At 42.5% G+C, this 17,363-nt stretch overlaps 1 protein-coding gene across 2 annotated transcripts in view; it reads right to left on the bottom strand.

Moving 5' to 3' along the window:
* LHFPL3 (LHFPL tetraspan subfamily member 3) overlaps nt 1–3,560 on the bottom strand; it is an 85,521-nt gene extending 81,961 nt beyond the window's left edge. Inside the window, exon 1 of one of the 2 annotated variants that reach the window (XM_033958472.1) lies at nt 2,688–3,560. In XM_033958472.1, the coding sequence (XP_033814363.1) occupies nt 2,688–3,111 (424 nt within the window). In that variant the 5' untranslated portion in view covers nt 3,112–3,560. The remainder of the gene's footprint in view (nt 1–2,687) is intronic. The other variant, XM_033958471.1, reaches the window with a different exon arrangement.
* Nucleotides 3,561–17,363: the final 13,803 nt, after the last annotated feature.

Genomic DNA, 17,363 nt, shown 5'->3' with positions numbered 1-17,363 from the left:
CCTCCTCGAGGGCCACAATCCAGTCAGGTTTTCAGGATTTCTCCAATGAATATGCATGAGATCTATTAGCATACAATGAAAGCAGTGCACGCAAATAGATCTCATGCATGTTCATTAAGGAAATCCTGAAAATCCGACTGGATTGCAGCCCTCGAGGAGGGACTTCGACACCCCTGCCATAGATAGATAACATAAAGGGCTCCTTTTACAAAGGCGCGCGCTAGGGCCTTAACGCTTGGAATAGCGTGAGCTAAAATGCCGCATGCACTAGCCGCTACCGCCTCCTTTTGGCAGGCGGTAGATTTTTGCACTAGCGCACATTAATCCAGTGCATGCAGTAAAATCCGTAGCGCACCTTTGTAAAAGGAGCCCAAAGTAACAGGATGTTAGAAAACAAGGGGACTAATTTAAAGAAAGTTGCACATGAAGTCAGAAAGGTGCTTGAATATTATCTCAGCTAGATTAGGAGTGGATAAGAATGGATGTGGGAGTGTGTGTGTAGCGACTTGTCCTTAATATATCAACTAAAGAGCTTAACAGCTAGGTACAATCTTAAATATTTATACAACATAATATCCCAGGAGGTAGCTGTTATGTCTTCTACTAAAGCAAATGATCTGAACCTAATATACACTGACACACACACACACAAAACACATTTCTGTTGAGTTACTATGTCCATTTTGCAAACTAGACAAACAGCTTTGTGAATAAGTTTTATTGCAGCGTGTGCTACCGGAATTAGAGCATGCCAAGTGCCACATAGGTATAAAATAGAACATGCAACATTTAACATGCATGCTGCTGTAGTGAAAGGGCCCCTTTGTTTGAAATGGTTTATATAAAAATATGAAATGATATATATAAACTATTACTGTTATCATATCGTAATTTTCGCTGGTTGGTTTTTTTTTTTGGTTTTTTTTAATTGCACGGCCTTCTCCTAACAGACCCACTTGGAAATTTCTTCCAATCTGTATACTCTCGCTCAGCAATTTGTATATCTATAATTTTGCTTCCTTAAAGTTTCTGCACTCTGTATTTCCTCTATCTGCACATTGTAACTTGCTGAATGTCCAGCTCTCTTGATTGTAAACCGCCTAGAAGTCGCAAGATTGTGGCGGTATAGAAGAATAAAGTTATTATTATTATTATTATTAGAAAATAAAAGTTACAAAACCCAAATCTTTGAAGAGGAAATAGATTGAATTAAATATAACTTTTTAAACCCATAAAATCTAGAATATTTTGTTGTTTTAAATTTCCTCCAATTTCTAATGTTTTTCAATTTTGTCATTGTACTACATCTTGGGAAGCTTTTTTTTTTTAAAATCTTTATTTTATATATTTTCTCTACAGCTTCCTCCTGCTTATGGGACAAATTTTCTGAATTAATAAAATGAAAGCTTTTGTATTATTACTGATTTAATACCTACATATTTCTTGAGGCTCAAAACGTTATAAAGACAGGACAAAAGAGAAGAGAGAATAGGAGCTATTGCTATTTTCTTCTACTGCCTTTCTCAAGACAATCCAAAGCGGTTTAGGATAAAGTATTATACAATAGTAATAAGTACAATAAAAATTTCATCATAACCAAGGTTATCTCAATATCCATACTCAAAGCAGGAATGAGAAAAAAAAACCTTATAGTACGATGCTGACCACCATCAAGTTCCAGCTTACAGTTAGAAATTAATGGATGCATCCAATAGCTCTCTTCCTTAGCCTCTGACATTTTTTATTTCATAATTTTCTATTTCTATATCTTATTTCTATTCCATTTAATGCTTTTCAACTATTTCTTAGAAAATTTAGTGCTTGCACTCTTGTAAAAGTAACAGGGAGCTAACCCTCCTGAAGTTCTCCTTGTACACTCTAATCAGTATATTCAAGGAACTGGAAAAATGCTAGTCTCTTCTTGGGTCAGTTCATTTACAGTATATTACTCTGACTTCGAGGATGTATGAAAATTTTTGACAATTAAAGAATTATAAGGATGCTTCTAGTGCTAGCTTCCTCGATTCAGACAGCCCATCCTGCTACTAAAACACTAAAGAAACCGTGCAAACATAGGTATTGTTTCCTACTAGAGAATGACACGGTGACAAAATTCATCGCCCCCGCGGATAACCGCGGGAAATGATCCCGCGTCATTTTCTAGTGTCTATTTCAACCTCGGTCCTTCTATGCCAGCATTCTTCAAAGCAAAGCTTGCAGGTCAGTGGTTGTGCCCAATTATACTCTGATTCTTTCCTCTCTCCTTAAAGAATGACATGAAAAAGGTTTCCCGCGGTTATCCGCGGGGACGGGGACGGTGATGGATTTTGACACCGTGTCATTCTCTATTTTCCTACCAAAAATGTACTCCTTTTCAAATCCGGCCCTCAAAGGCGTGTTTTGCCTTAGCGCTCAAAACTGACACCCGTCTTCTTTATGACATCAAAACAACCAGCTCCAAAATCAAATGAGCTGCTCTATAGCTTGGAGCTTGCCATGAAATAACAACAGTTGCTTCCCTGATATTTCACTTGCAAAATAGAATCGAACTATTAGCATATACCATCATTTTCGTTTGTTTAAAAAAAAAATCTACATTTTTACCGTACATGAGGACACGGTTCAACATGATATATAAAATAGCGGTCATTTATATCCAGTGGACACCGTGATTTTTAGCCACTCACCAGATGTCAGTTGTATCCAAGCGCAGATCTTGTAGACTGTGGCTGTGTTACAGAAGAAAAACAGAACGAAAAAGAATATGCAGGCTATAATGAGCACCATGGAAAAGCCGATGAAGAAAGAAGCAGCCTTAAAGGCTCCTGAAGGGATAGTGGCGAAATCAAGGAGGCTTCCTCTACAGGTCAGTTCTCTGGAAAACCCATCCCCGATGCAATAGTGAAAGAGTCCAAAATACCCGGCCTGTGGAGTGTCCACCCCGTCCCCTATCCAGTAAGGCTGGATGAAGCACACGACGTTCACAATGGCAAAGCAGATCGTGAAAATCGCCCACAGGACACCGATGGCCCTGGAGTTCCGGACATAATTGGTGCGATAGATTTTTGCGGCTTCCTCGGCTGGTAACATCCCCGGCTGTCCCGCCGGCATCCTACCTATCAAACGCGGCTCGGTGCAGAGGGAGAGCGCGACGGCCAAAAAAGCGGGTGCTATACTTTCTGGCCGGGGGGAGGGGAGGGGTCAGAACCTGCATGAGGTGCAACTAGAAAGGCGCCAGTCTCGCCATCCTCCTCAGGCTTTCTCTGCCCCGGGCAGGTGGAAGGAATAGCAACAAGGCTACAGGGGCTGTTTCTTTCTTTGCTCCCCTTCACCTCCCTTCTGCTCGGGTGGCGGCGGCAATCTCTCTGGCGCCCAGGGCTCCCCGCCAGTGGCGCGCTTAAGCTGTCGCCCGCAGCCGCCGAACGAGGCAGGCTGGGCGTGTGGAGCGCGGGACATAGGCTCCCTGACAGCGCGTGCCCAAGCTCACACCTTCCCCCCCACCCCCCTTTCACAACCGTTAATCCTCTGTCTCCCGCCCGGCCTGACACGTGATCGAGTTCTGCGACTCCAGCGAATGAGAAAGAGAGCTAGGGCCGGCCCAACCATTAGGCATACCAGGCAACCGGCCTGTCAGCGGCTTCTGCAAGGCAGAAAAGCCGCTGCAGTTAATTTCTTTGATTAAAAATATGTACGGTATATTCTAACACCTATGCATGTTACATAAAAACATATATAGTTTATAACAAACACACTAATCAACTGATACATAACACTAAAAATCACATCACTTGTTACACAAAACAACAGGTCACTGAGAGCTCTACAAGCTCAATAACCATCAGTGCACACCTTCACCTGCAGAAGAATGGGCAATTTTCAAATAGTCTTTTATTTTTGTAAGTAACTGGTAAGGTTAATATTTAATAGTAAGATGTCCAATATGTCACTGAGGTGCAGTTTTATGGGTTTGTACCAAAAGAGATGTGGTTGAGATGATCATGATGGTCTAGTTCAGTGTTTTTCGTGGACCAGCAGAAATACAAGAATTATTTTGTGGACCGGCAAACTACTAGGACTAAAATTTAAAAAAAAAAGTTTCTGCCCCATTTCCGCAAGCTCAGTTCCCGCAAATCATCGGATCCCATCCGCACAAGCCTCAGTTATGATTTTATATTGAATGTATTTTATTAAAGTATAAAAAGAAACAATATTCTGTACAATTGTCATTTTATAAATACAAATAATACAGAGCAAGGATCAACAAAACCCCTGTCTCCCCTCCCCTTCACATATATCCCCTCTACTATCAAGAAAACTGAACAAGCCAAATTATTACAGAATGCTACACAGAAATATCATGCTAACAGAATACTGCAGTCACACATGACAGGAATAGTGTTAGGGGAATGCAACTAGGGCAACTGCCCCCTGGTCAGAGAGCGCCCTAAGCCAGCTGGAAGCTAAAGAAGCACTGCCTGGGCTTTGCAGTCCCCAGTTATGTCTAACACCTGAGCAAGGGACATCGACGCCTCTTGAAAGCTCAAGGTTTGAAAAATAATAAAACATGCAAAATGACACCAGCGCAAGGTTTTAAAAATTATAATTAAGATTTATTGAATTATTGTTTCTATTTTTCCATTATGAGATCAAAAGAATAAAGCATAATTGCTTGCATTAACAGTTGCGCTAATGGGAGATTGTTATAGTTGCCAAATGCTGGCCTTCTGATAACAAGCTCACCTCAGGATCTCATGACCCTCTATTATATACTTTTGGCTCATTGTGACATCATCAGTCTCTCAACCAATAACAATTTACATGGGTGATCTTAAAAGTTAGACAAATAAAATTCCTCTACGTTTAAAAGTTTCAGAAAATTACTTTTGATTTCTTATATTCATAACATTTCCAATATTCCTTTATCATTCTTAAAACTTATTTCAGAGAATTTACAATTATTAACAGGGTGCTGAAAATTGGTCAGCTTGCTTGTCAGCTAAGTTTCATCCACACACAGTGCTGAAAAGTTGTCAGCCTGAAGGAGGGGCTGCCTTCTCCTGAGCTGACAGCTTCACACTTCCTATGTTAGAGCAGGAGTCTCTGACTTAATTACTTCCAGATGTTGCTTTAGGATTTCTTTAGGTTGCAAAGATATATCAAATGTTTTTCAAAACCCATTCTTTTGTTCAATACACAGCCATACACTTCACTCCAGGGGCCCCCCATTCGTTCATAACTTGATTCATTCATTCATAATTTTCATTCATAACTATATTTAATTCCTGTTATATCTTAGTTTGGGACACGTTATCTTCCTAACCAGTCTAAAGCAAGCACATGTGGTATTAATTAACACCACGATGCTGAGAACAAAGACTTGGAAACCAAAATGGATTCCAAAGACTGAGAAGATATAGAAAAGACAGAGAGCCAAAATGGATTCCTCTGGTTTCCTTTATGATTTCCTCCATGATCTAGCCTAACAGCAAAGTACACAAAAAGAACACCATTCTTTCCCTTATATTAATCTGTAGTGTGTTTTTCTGGCTTTAGCTACATTTATATTTAGATTTTTATTCACCCTTTTTTCGTATGCTTCCATTGGGTGTGGGCTTAACTAACACATATGCTTGTATCTAACTAGAATTACCCAGAATCATACGAAAAATAGACACTTTTGTAGAAAAACTCCACAAAAATACAGCACTATCATGTTCTGCTATCCATTCCATTACCGTCCCATAAACATCACCCCCTACTGGCCATGAGCCACTACTCCTCACACCAGCTCTAGCAGGATATATATTTCAAATCTGATATATTCTAATCACAAAATAGAAATAAAATTATTTTTTCCTACCTTTTGTCGTCTCTGGTTTCTGCTTTCATCTTCTTTTCACTCTCTTCCTTTCAGCGTCTGCCCTCTCTCTCTTCAATCCAGCATCTGCCCCTTCCATCTAATGTCTGTCCTCTCCCCCTTCCATATGGTATCTGTCTTCTTTCTATGCCCTTCTCCCCTTTCCATCCAGCCTGAGCCCCCTCTCTCCTTTTTACATGATTCATTCCAGCTTCACTGCTCTCATTTTTATCTCTACACCAGATCTAGCATTGTTGTCCCTCTCTGCAAATTGTTCTGCTGATCTCTTCTTATCATCAATCTCTCTACTTTCTCATGCCTGTCTCTCCCCTTTCCCTCCTCTAATCTCCCTGCCAGCAGTTTCCTTCCTTTTTTTTAATTCTCCCTTCCCTCCTCCTCCTGTCCAGCAGTAACTCTCTTCCTTTCCTCCCCTCCCAGCAGCTTCTCTCCTTCTCCCTCTCCAGTAGCTGCTGTCCCTTTTTTTCCCTTGCCCAGCAGCTTCCCTCCAGGTCCAGTAGTAGCTGTCCCTTTTTTTCCCTTGCCCAGCAGCTTCCCAGACTCCTTTCCCTCCTCCCCTCCCAGCAGCACCTCTCCTTCTCCCTCTCCAGTAGCAGCTGTCCCTTTTTTCCCTTACCCAGCAGCTTCCCAGACTCCTTTCCCTCCTCCCCTCCCAGAAGCATCTCTCCTTCTCCCTCTCCTGTAGCAGCTGTTCCTTTTTTTCCCTTGCCCAGCAGCTTCCCAGACTCCAATAGTGGCGTTCTCCCCTCCCATCAGCTCTCCTTACTTCCCAGCGCAGCGATTCAGGAAGGCAGCCTCGGGTCCTTTGTTGGGTCGCGCCACCTCTGAGGAAAGAGGAAGTTGCATCATCAGAGGCAGCCGCAACTCAGCAAAAACCCAAAGGCTGCCTTTGTGAATCGCTGCGCTGGGAAGTAAAGGAGAGCTGCAGAGAGGGGAGAAAGCCACTGTCGGAGACTCCCCAAGATCTCTCCGGCCCAGCGCGGACTTCAGCTGTTGATCTTGCGCGGACCGGCAGGAAATTTAAGTGAGTCAATCTCGCTGGCCCTGCGCAGACCGGCAAAATTTTTCTGCGGACAGGCGGTTGAAGAACAGTGGTCTACTTTGCTTATCAAAATCTTTCCAGTGAGGCTCTGGGGATCAAAAGTTAATAATAATATAACAGTTTATATATCGCAGGACCGTGAATGGATTTAACAATGTTCTGCCGATTAACATTGATTGAAAGATGCTACAAATTGAGTGGATTTAACAAAGTTAGAAACTCAGAGGGGTCAGTCACAAAGCTGAAGGTTCACAACATCCTTGCACTGGCCTTGGGGATGGCTGGTGTGCAAGAACAGAGTTGGTGGTATGGATAGGAGCTCTAAGTAAGATAGTAAGTGGTGTGTTCTTCCCCCTAAGTTCCAATGGAAGAAATATGGAGCAAGGAGTGTAAACCTGTTTGGTTTTGAAATATCCCCAATTAATGTGCATGAGATATTTGTATATACTGCTTATATTATATACAAATACAGTAAAACCTTGGTTTAAGAGCTTAATTCATTCCGAAAACATGCTTGTAATCCAAAACACTGGTATATCAAAGCAAATTTCCCCATAAGAAATAATGGAAACTCAACAATTCATTCCACAACCCAAAAACTTTAATACAAAATACTATAGTGCAAGATCTCACTCATTTAGAACAGTCACTACACTCCGACAGCATCAGAGAGAGAAGAACCATCGGCTCAGTTGTGATGATGTGATGCAGTCACTTAACTCCCACAGCGAAAGAGAGAGAACCATTGGCTCAGTTGTGATGTGTGTATACTGTATGTACTTGTATTGCAAGACCTTGCTTGTATATTAAGTTAAAATTTAATAAAATGTTTTGCTTGTCTTGCAAAACACTTGTATACCAAGTTTTGCTTTATATTCTTTCTACTAGTGTCTGCGAGAAAAGGCTTAAACCAATCTAAATTGTTCCTTGTATCCCCAGGGCTCACAGCCTGTTCAATAAAGTTGAAAACACATTCTTTATAGGATTAATGTTTATCAAGGAGGGAACACAGACTATTTTCTGTTGAAGTTTGTAAGAGGGTTTTTTGTACTTTAATATAGCCTTTTTAAACCAGATATTTTCAATATTTCTCTAGCTGGTCCTCTTTTTCAGAAGCAATCATACATTTTCCTTTGCCCAACAGTCTAATGAGATATGTTTGCATCTAGAACTCTGGGCTTGGTCTTCTCCTCCATTAAACCTTCATATTCCTCCAGGGTTTACTCCATGGAAGCAGGACCCAGGGTAGTTCACGCAAAGGGAGAACCCTCCCATACAAAGTCTGCAGAACTGGGGTGGGTAGCAGCTGTACCTTCCAGTCAGGCACTTCTGTCTATGTCACGCAGGCTGCTGTTGCTCCTTTCCCACTGGTGTGCGCATGTTATAACAAACACTGCATAGCAGTACAGGACTACTAAAAGCAGGGCCGGATTAATGGATAGGCCCAGTAGGCACGTGCTTAGGGCCCAAAACTGTGAGGGGGCCTGCTGAAGGAGGTCGACTCACCTTGTCATTTTCTAAAAGCAGTAATGGGCCCCCTCCCGGCATCAACGGTAACGGCCCCCCTCCATCGATGGCAAAGTGGCCGGCTCTGTTACAGGAAGGTCCCGCGATGACTGCGTCTGCCAGTCCATCCCCCTCTGACTTCACTTACTTGCTCCGGAAGAAGTGATGTTGAAGGGGGATGGACTGGCAGAAGCAGTCATCGCAGGACCTTCCTGTAACAGAGTTGGCTGCGTTGCCGTCGATGGGGGGAGGGGGCGTTACTGTTGATGCCAGGAGGGGGCTGTTGCCGTTGATGCCGCCAGCTGTTCTATTTCTGCTTTCGGGCTGCCTTTTGCAAAGGAGTTCAGAAGGCAGAGCCAGCAGCTGCAATGTTTGGAGGGAGAGAGAAAGGAGCATGGAAGGGTGGTGGAGGAAGAGAAAGGGGTCAGGATGGTATGGAAGGGTGGTGGAGGGAGTGAAAGGGGGCAGGGTGGTATGGAAGGATGGTATGGAAGGGTGGTGGAGGGAGAGAAAGGGAGCAGATGTTGATGGAATTGGTGTGTAAGGAAAAGGAAGAGAGACATAAGGGAGAAGGATACTGGATGGAATTGGGTTTGAGGAAAAGAAAGGGGGCAGATGCTGATGGAAGTGGGGAAAGGGAGAGGAGGGAGTGAAATGTCAGACCATGGGGGTATGGGAGAGGGAAGGGGAGAGATGCCAGACCATTGGAGGAGGGAAGGGAAGAAGATGGATGCCACACCAAAGGGGGGGGAGGGAGAGGCAGACAATTTCTGGAAGAGGCATAGAAAGAAAGCAGATGCCAAATGGAAGAGGCAGAGAGAGGGCAGACAGTGGATGGAAGGAAGAGAATGATGAGAAGATGAGGAAAGCAGAAACCAGACAACAAAGGTAGAAAAAAATTTCTATTTGTTTTATTTATTTTTGTTTCAGGATGAGGTATTATTGTAGCTGTGTTGATAATCATTTATTAATAGAAAATGGAAATAAGATGATACTGTTTATTGAACTAATTTTAATACATTTTTTTACTAATACAGAGACCATAACTCCTTTCCTCAAGTCAGGACAAGGATACTGTAACAGCAGTATAGTTTACTGATCTGAAGAAAGAGGTTTTAACCTCTGAAAGCTAAGTGAGAAATGTATTAGTCCAATAAAATGATGGGCACTAAATTTTCTTCCCGCCATGCCTCCTACCTATATGCAAAATATAAAATTGGTGGGCTTCCCAAAGCCCTGCCAGCTGAAGATCTCTTTCTCTAGGAAGGAAGGGGAGATTTGTTCAGAGATGTTTGGAGGTTGCATAGAAGAAAAACTGTATACTGGCACTGGTATGGTAATATTTGTTGTTTGTTTTGAATTTTAAAATAAAAGAAATAAAGTGGAAATAAAGAAGTAAATAAGAAAATGGGTAAATATATGGGGGCAGGGCATGGTGGGGCAGGGGGCCCAGTGTACTTGTGTGCCTAGGGACCCTCAATGAATTAATCCTGCCCTGACTGAAAGCATGAGATCTGGGATAATCACACTGATTTACTTCCAGAAACAAGTCTGTAGTCTCTTTCCTTCCTGTCATTGCTGTTTTTTTCTCATAACGGGGGTTCATACCTTTGGACATTTGTACTCTGCAGCAGGAAACAAACTCTTAAAAGCCTGGAAAAAAATCAGGAAGTTGAAAGGTCTGTTGTGAACATAATGGGTTTAGCTATTACTACTTCTACTTATCATTTTTATAGTGCTGCTAGACGTTTGTAGCACTGTATATTAAAACATTCATGAGGCAGCCCCTTCTTACAATCTAGTCAATGGAGAAACAGGAGAAGTAGGAGGTTAGGGTGTTTCTAAGACAGGCAAGAGTGCTTTACAAGTGAGTGGGGTTAGGAGTTAACAGTTTACAGCTTATTTAAAATTTGATTAAAATGCTTATAAAACTTTCTAAGTGCTGTACATAATAATAAAAATGGGGTACAAAAATGCACACAAGACAAACAATGGACAACAACTTACAGGAACAAAAGGAATAGAGGGAGAGAACTACAATGGCATAAAGAAAAGTTAACAATAAAGGAGAAGACAAAGGGAAGGGGACATGACTGGAAAAATCTCTAAGAAAATAGAGGAAATTGAATGATTAACTGATCAGTTGTTTAGCAATGTTGAGGTAAGTAAATTTAGGTTTCAAACTCATCCTTAAAGAGAAGTTTTCAGGGAACTCTTAAATTTTCCTAGTATGGGAACCTTGAAGTGGGCTTTTAGCCTGGATTTGAATACTGGCAAGGATGAAGTCTGATATAATGACTCAGCTGTGGCTCTCACTAATGGTATAACCAGTACTGAATGAGTATGACAAAGAGCCAGGAACCACCTACCACTGGGCAGAACCTGTGACTCTAAACTTGTTAGCCACTTCTCTCACTCACCATTCTACTGTACATCCAGCATCAATATGCTTAGCTCTTAACTGGCAGTGCAGGCGATAGGGACATAGGGCTGAATTTTCACAACTTACCATTCCCTTAATGATGGTTGCTAAACCAGTCCCAGACGGTTTAGCATACCAGTATTTTACCGGCCAATTATCAGAACGGCTCACTGTGGTCTTTTCTAAGCTTCCTAGCAGTCTCAGATTCTGCCATGAAAATGTAGTGCAACAAAGTAATTAATATTAAAATGGTAGTTAAATGGGCTCATTAATATTGAAAGGAGCAATCTGGGTGATTCTCTATCATTGCTGGGTGAGTCCCTAAACTTATTATGCCACATTTGTGGGCAAAATGTTGTGCCAGGGTCTGAGCTGATTGGCTCAGGTACTGACAGGAAAGTAAGGTTTGACAGCTCAGCCCCCCCCCCCCCCCCCGGCAAATTAAAAACATAAAAGACCCCCCCAATCCTCCCTCCCACCGATCCCCCCCGGGCCATTTGATGCCCTCAATGATGCTGGCATCCCACCTTTAAATTAAAGGATGGCAGGAGAGATACCCACTCCCTTCCACCACCAGGGTTCCCCGCCCCCCATATCTTTATGACAAAGGCCGGCGGAATGCCTACTCCCTCTAGTCGGCAGGCCCATCTTCAAAATGGCAGGCCTTTTCCTTTCTAGTGCGAAGGGCCTAAGGCTTTGATTGGCCCTGGCATCTAAGGCCTATCCCATCTTGCGTCTCTTGGGATCTGTGGCCTCTGCACCCATGCTTAGGATGTCTGCCATTCTGAGGGTCTGGAATAGATTTACTCCCAACCAACGGACTCTCCCCGACCATTCCTTAGCCCTAGACAGCAAAGGTTAGCCTAAGCTGACTGCTCTCATCCCTCTTCACATGCTGCATGGCACATGGCACAATGGTGCTCTTTGGGCGTCCATCCAGCACAAACATGGCATGAATTAGGGGTAAAGAAGCCTGGGAACTCCATCCCTGCCAGTTTTGAGGCAAAACAAAGTGATCTGAAGCTTCTGAAGAACTTTAAAAAGATCAGGAAATCCAAGATGGCCAAGGTGGCATTTTGGCACCCTAAAACAGCTCTAAAATGCTTTAACTAAAATAAAAATTTAACAATTTTAGGATTTTAGAGGTGGGGAAACTAAGGGAAGGGGCAGAAATGTATAAAAACAGGTTTTAAAGACAACCCCCCTCTCCCAATTTTTCTCATAGGTTCTGGAAATATGCTGCAACCTGCCTCAGCTCCAAAGGTAGCTGAATCTGGGAGAAGAAATCACTGCCTCAGACTGCTTCTCCATCGCTGAATCTTCAGGCTGTCAGTCTAACAGTTGTCTGACTGAGCCTTGAACCCCTGAAGACCTGAAAGGGGAGAGGCAAAACACAGCTGGCACCCTGCAGGACCCCGCTGACCCCCCTATGGATGTTTGACAGCCTGTGCTCAAGTCTCTGCATAAGAACGTAAGAATTGCCGCTGCTGGGTTAAACCAGTGGTCCATCATCCACAGCAGTCTGCTCACGTGGCAGCCCTCTGATTAAAGACCAGCGCCCTGAGACCAGCCCTCCCTGCGTATGTTCCGGTTCAGCAGGAACTTGTCTAACTTTGTCTTGAATCCCTGGAGGGTGTTTTCCCCTATGACAGACTCCGGAAGAGCGTTCCAGTTTTCTATCAGTAGGCGAACAGTGCTACAAAGGGAATGGACCCAGAGTTCCAAAAGGTTTCTGCAGGCTGTTTAACAGGTACCATAGAGCAATTAGCCTATCAGCTGTAGACCTCAAACTGCTTCTCCTCCACGCAGGCAGAGCTGGACCCTCGACTAGGGGAGCTCCTAGCACCAAAAGCAGTCAAAATATAGTGAAAAAGTCTGAAAAAATAAAGAAATAAACAGAGCAAGTCAGAAAGACTCCTTTTGGCTCGCATTCAGAAGGAACAACAGAAGGGGACAGGAGAAGAAGGGATTCAAAAGCAGGAGTGGATTTCTTCTGCATGGCTCATGAGCACTGGGATATTACCTGTTTGTCCAGAATGACACACCTATTACACTAGAATGCATATTAGTAAGTCAAGTTATAAATTTGTAAATGAAGCAATGGAGAATGAAATAACTTGCCCAAGGTTACCAGGAAAATCATTGAGAGAAGCAGAATTTGAATGCTGGCGGCTTTTGTTTTTATCCTGCTGCTTGAAATACTAGGCAGCAAAAGTGATGATGGGAAGGCCAAGTGGCAAGCTACACTACTTGAAGATGTGCAGAACACAGCCACTGTGAGAAGGTGGTAATAAATTTGGAGGAAAAAGTGAAAATGCATGCTTCTTCCCTCCCCCCCCCACCATACCCAACACATATACCTCTGACATGCACATCATCATGCCCACAGTATAAGTGATTAAGAACATAAGAAATGCCTCTGCTGGGTCAGACCCGAGGTCCATCGTGCCCAGCAGTCCGCTCATGCGGTGGCCCAACAGGTCCAGGACCTGTGCAGTAATCTTCTATCTGTACCCCTCTATCCCCATTTCCAGTAGGAATTTGTCCAATCCTTTCTTGAACCCCAGTACTCTGCCCTATTACGTCCTCTGGAAGCGCATTCCAGGTGTCCACCACACGTTGGGTAAAGAAGAACTTCCTAGCATTTGTTTTGAATCTGTCCCCTTTCAACTTTTCCGAATGCCCTCTTGTTCTCTTATTTTTCGAAAGTTTGAAGAATCTGTCCCTCTCTACTCTCTCTATGCCCTTCATGATCTTGTAAGTCTCTATCATATCCCCTCTAAGTCTCCTCTTCTCCAGGGAAAAGAGACCCAGTTTCTCCAATCTCTCAGCGTATGAAAGGTTTTCCATACCTATTATCAGACGTGTTGCTCTCCTTTGAACCCTCTCGACTAATGCCATATCCTTCTTAAGATACGGCAACCAATATTGGACGCAGTACTCCAAATGCGGGCGCACCATCGCCCGATACAACGGCAGGATAACTTCTTTCGTTCTGGCTGTAATACCCTTTTTGATTATACCTAGCATTCTATTCGCTCTCTTAGCGGCCGCTGCACACTGTGCCGACGGCTTCATTGTCATGTCCACCATTACCCCCAAGTCCTTTACTTTACAACTTGTGTAGATTTCTGCTTCCCCCCCCCCCTCAGGAAGTATGTCTGTGCAGCTATAATTTGCTTATTTTTTATATTGAAATCTTGTTTGCACTTCCACTTTGAAATGGAGACAAATAGACACTAGAGCTTTCCCCTAGAGCTATTTCCAAATTTCAATAGTCTTCCCCCCTCCTTTCTCCCCCACACCAAAGAGTAAAAGAGACAAATAGCATTAGGAATAGGTCTAATGCCTGCTTCCACATTTCAGCAGCATCTCCCACACCAAACAGTACCAGATAGCTAAGTGAAATAAGGGCTTACTTTGGGGAAAGTCTTAACATGCACTTAGTATTATTAATACCACATTTAGCTTTGAGAGGCTAATTAAGGGACCATTATGGATTTTCTTGAAAGCATATGTGCTGTAAATGAACATTATTATCACTTACCATAAGAAGCTATGACTTTTGAAAACAACTAAAATAACTAAGTTTTGTTGGGTTTTGTTTTTGTTTTTTTTTTGGGGGGGCTAGCAAATTCCTCCTTTTCCTTTGGGTATCTATTTGAGATGAAACTTGTGCCTATATTACTTCCCCCTCCTTTACAAAGCTGCGCTAGCGTTTTTAGTACCGGCCGCCACGGTAACAGCTCCAACGCTCATAGAATTCCTATGAGTGTCCAAGCTGTTACTGTTGCGGCCGGCGCTATAACACTAGCACTAGTAATTATATGGTCGCTCCCGAACACAGCTGTTAGTTTAGAATTTTTTGTGTTTGGCTCATGATGCACTTGTGGAGCTGTTAAAGTCTGGCTCCTAAGAGTTGTGGATGTGAATTTAGATATTGTGATCGATTCACGTATTTATATCTTTAATATTTTTTTTTTAGAAATTGAAGAATAAAATGAAATTAAAGAAAGAAAAAAGTTTGGAGGAACGGATGGAGGAGGGGTTTATTTGCTGATGAGATAGCTCTGAGTTATGCCCGCATGAACATTAATGAGCAACGGCAGGCTTGAGGCTTTTTCCTCCTCCTGTAGAAGATTCTTACAGCTTTTGCTGCACTTGTGATGCATTTTTGCATTTAAACACTGAGTGTTAGAGCCAAACATAAGTTAATAATAAAAGTGAATAGAATCTATTCCTTTGTTTGGGAACAAGAGAATTTGGTTCAAGGGTATTGGAGTTTTGAATAATTTGTCCCTTGAGTTTGTGAATGTGGAGTGTTTCACGTGGTTAAACTGAACTCAATTCCCCAGGTTCTCAGCCCACTGCATTAACTATTAGGTTACGCCTGCTTTGTTAATTAGCATTATATAGGCACAGTAATGTCAAAGACATAAACACAGCTGCAGGACTTTTCTTAATTACTGTAAACGTATACAAGTCCCATTTATTAGTTTCTCCAGCAAAGTACAGATACATAAAAAAGAAAAGATAGGAAAACCAAAGTAAAACAGTTAAAAAAGTATCAAAAAATTTATTACTCTTGGTCTCTGACCATTGCTTTCTCCTCCAGGCTCATACATCTTTCATACCACTTTACAGACTGGACAGTTGTTAAAAGCATTAATTCTCAAGTGGATGCAGTCCAGGCATAAAAAGTTTCTAATCTATCATCAATCAGTATTAAATTTGGGAGCTACCTTTCAACTTTGTTTTTCCTATAAATGCTTTATATTTATAACCTACCAGACTAACAGATATGTTTTTTATGGACCAGACCAATTGCAATACTTTTGGGAAGGTAAAGCAGCCTCAGGAATCCCAGATACAGCCGTTGATATCACCAACCAGGCTATAAGTAATTAATCCTGCAGTTTTGTAATTCTTATAACACAATTTCTTTAAATTTCAACTTCCCTTGAAGTGATTGATTTCTCCACTTTATTTGTTGTGGACTATAATATAGTATACTAGTGTTTAAGCCTGTTACATTAACAGGCCTAGAATATATGTCTGTCTCTCTATCTCCCTGCCCCTGTCTCTTTCTTCCTTTCTTTCTGTCTCTCTCCCTCCCGCTGTCTTTCTTTCTTTCTATCTCTCTCCCTCCCTGCCTGCTGTCTGTCTTTCTTTCTGTCTCTCTCCCTGGCCCTCTGTGTCTTTCAGTCTCTCTCCCTGGCCCCCTGTCTGTCTTCCTTTCTGTCTGTCTCTCTCTCTACCCGCTATGTCTTTGTTTTTTTCTGTCTCTCTCCCTGTCCGCTGTCTTTCTGTGTGTCTTTCGTTCTCGTGCGCTGAGATGCTTTAGCTCCAGTCCCCTACTCCCACCTACCCTTAAATCACTCCTCCTCAGTCTGAACAACCGCCAACCACAGTCCAGTTGCTGAGCATCGGTATGCCTGCTTCCATTATTTTTGTGTTCTCACTGGTCCTGTTAGATCAGTGGTCTCAAACTTGTGGCCCGCCAGGCACTATTTTGAGGCCCTCGGTATATTTATCATAATCACAAAAGTAAAATAAAACAGTTTCTTGATCATATGTCTCTTTAGCTATAAATTATATTATTATTAAGACTTAGCCAAAAGGAAAGATTTATAAACTATAAAGAGTTTTACCTCATGCAAAATTGTCATTACTTTAATAAGACATTAACTATTTTCTCTGCGGCCCTCCAAGTACCTACAAATCCAAAATGTGGCCCTGCAAAGGGTTTGAGTTTGAGACCACTGTGTTAGATGGAGTGAAGGTTTGTGGGGGGGGAGTCACCGCTGTGGTCGCCGCCTCCATGCGTCCATGCTTAAGTTACCTCCGCATACGCAGGAGCCAGCGTCGCCGAGGGAGAGCGAAGGGGAAACCACCACTGGCTCCTTCTACTGCGCATGCGGGGACACGGCACCACAGAGGCACGAAAATTGAAGTGTGCATGTGCGCTAAAGGTATTATTATAGCAAATAATTGCTTTCTTTTTCTCTTTGGTCACTACTTGAAGATTGGAGGCTGGCCAATGTTACGCCAATTTTTAAACGGCTCCAGGGGAGATCCAGGAAATTACAGACCAGTAAGCCTCACTTCAGTGCCGGGCAAAATAGTAGAAACAATTATAAAAAATAAAATTGTGGAACACGTAGACAAACATGATTTAATGAGACGAAGTCAGCATGTGTTCTGCCAAGGGAGATCTTGCCTCACTAATTTGCTTGATTTCTTTGAAGGTGTGAATAAACATATGGATAAAGGTGAGCGGGTTGATATAGTGTATCTAGATTTTCAATAAGCTTTTGATAAAGTTCCTCATGAGAGGCTCCTGAGAAAATTAGTGTCATGGGATACGTGGCAAAGTTCAGTTGTGGATTAGGAATTGGTTATCGGATAGAAAACAGAGGGTAGGGTTAAATGGTCATTTTTCTCAATGGAGGAGAGTAAACAGTGGAGTGCCACAGGAGTCTGTATTGGGACTGGTGCTATTTAACTTATTTATAAAT

This window comes from Geotrypetes seraphini, chromosome 9, assembly GCF_902459505.1.
Source record: "Geotrypetes seraphini chromosome 9, aGeoSer1.1, whole genome shotgun sequence".
Taxonomy (NCBI): Eukaryota; Metazoa; Chordata; class Amphibia; order Gymnophiona; family Dermophiidae; genus Geotrypetes; species Geotrypetes seraphini.
The sequence above is the reverse complement of the archived record's forward strand: the minus strand, read 5'-3'. Positions and strand labels throughout refer to the sequence as shown.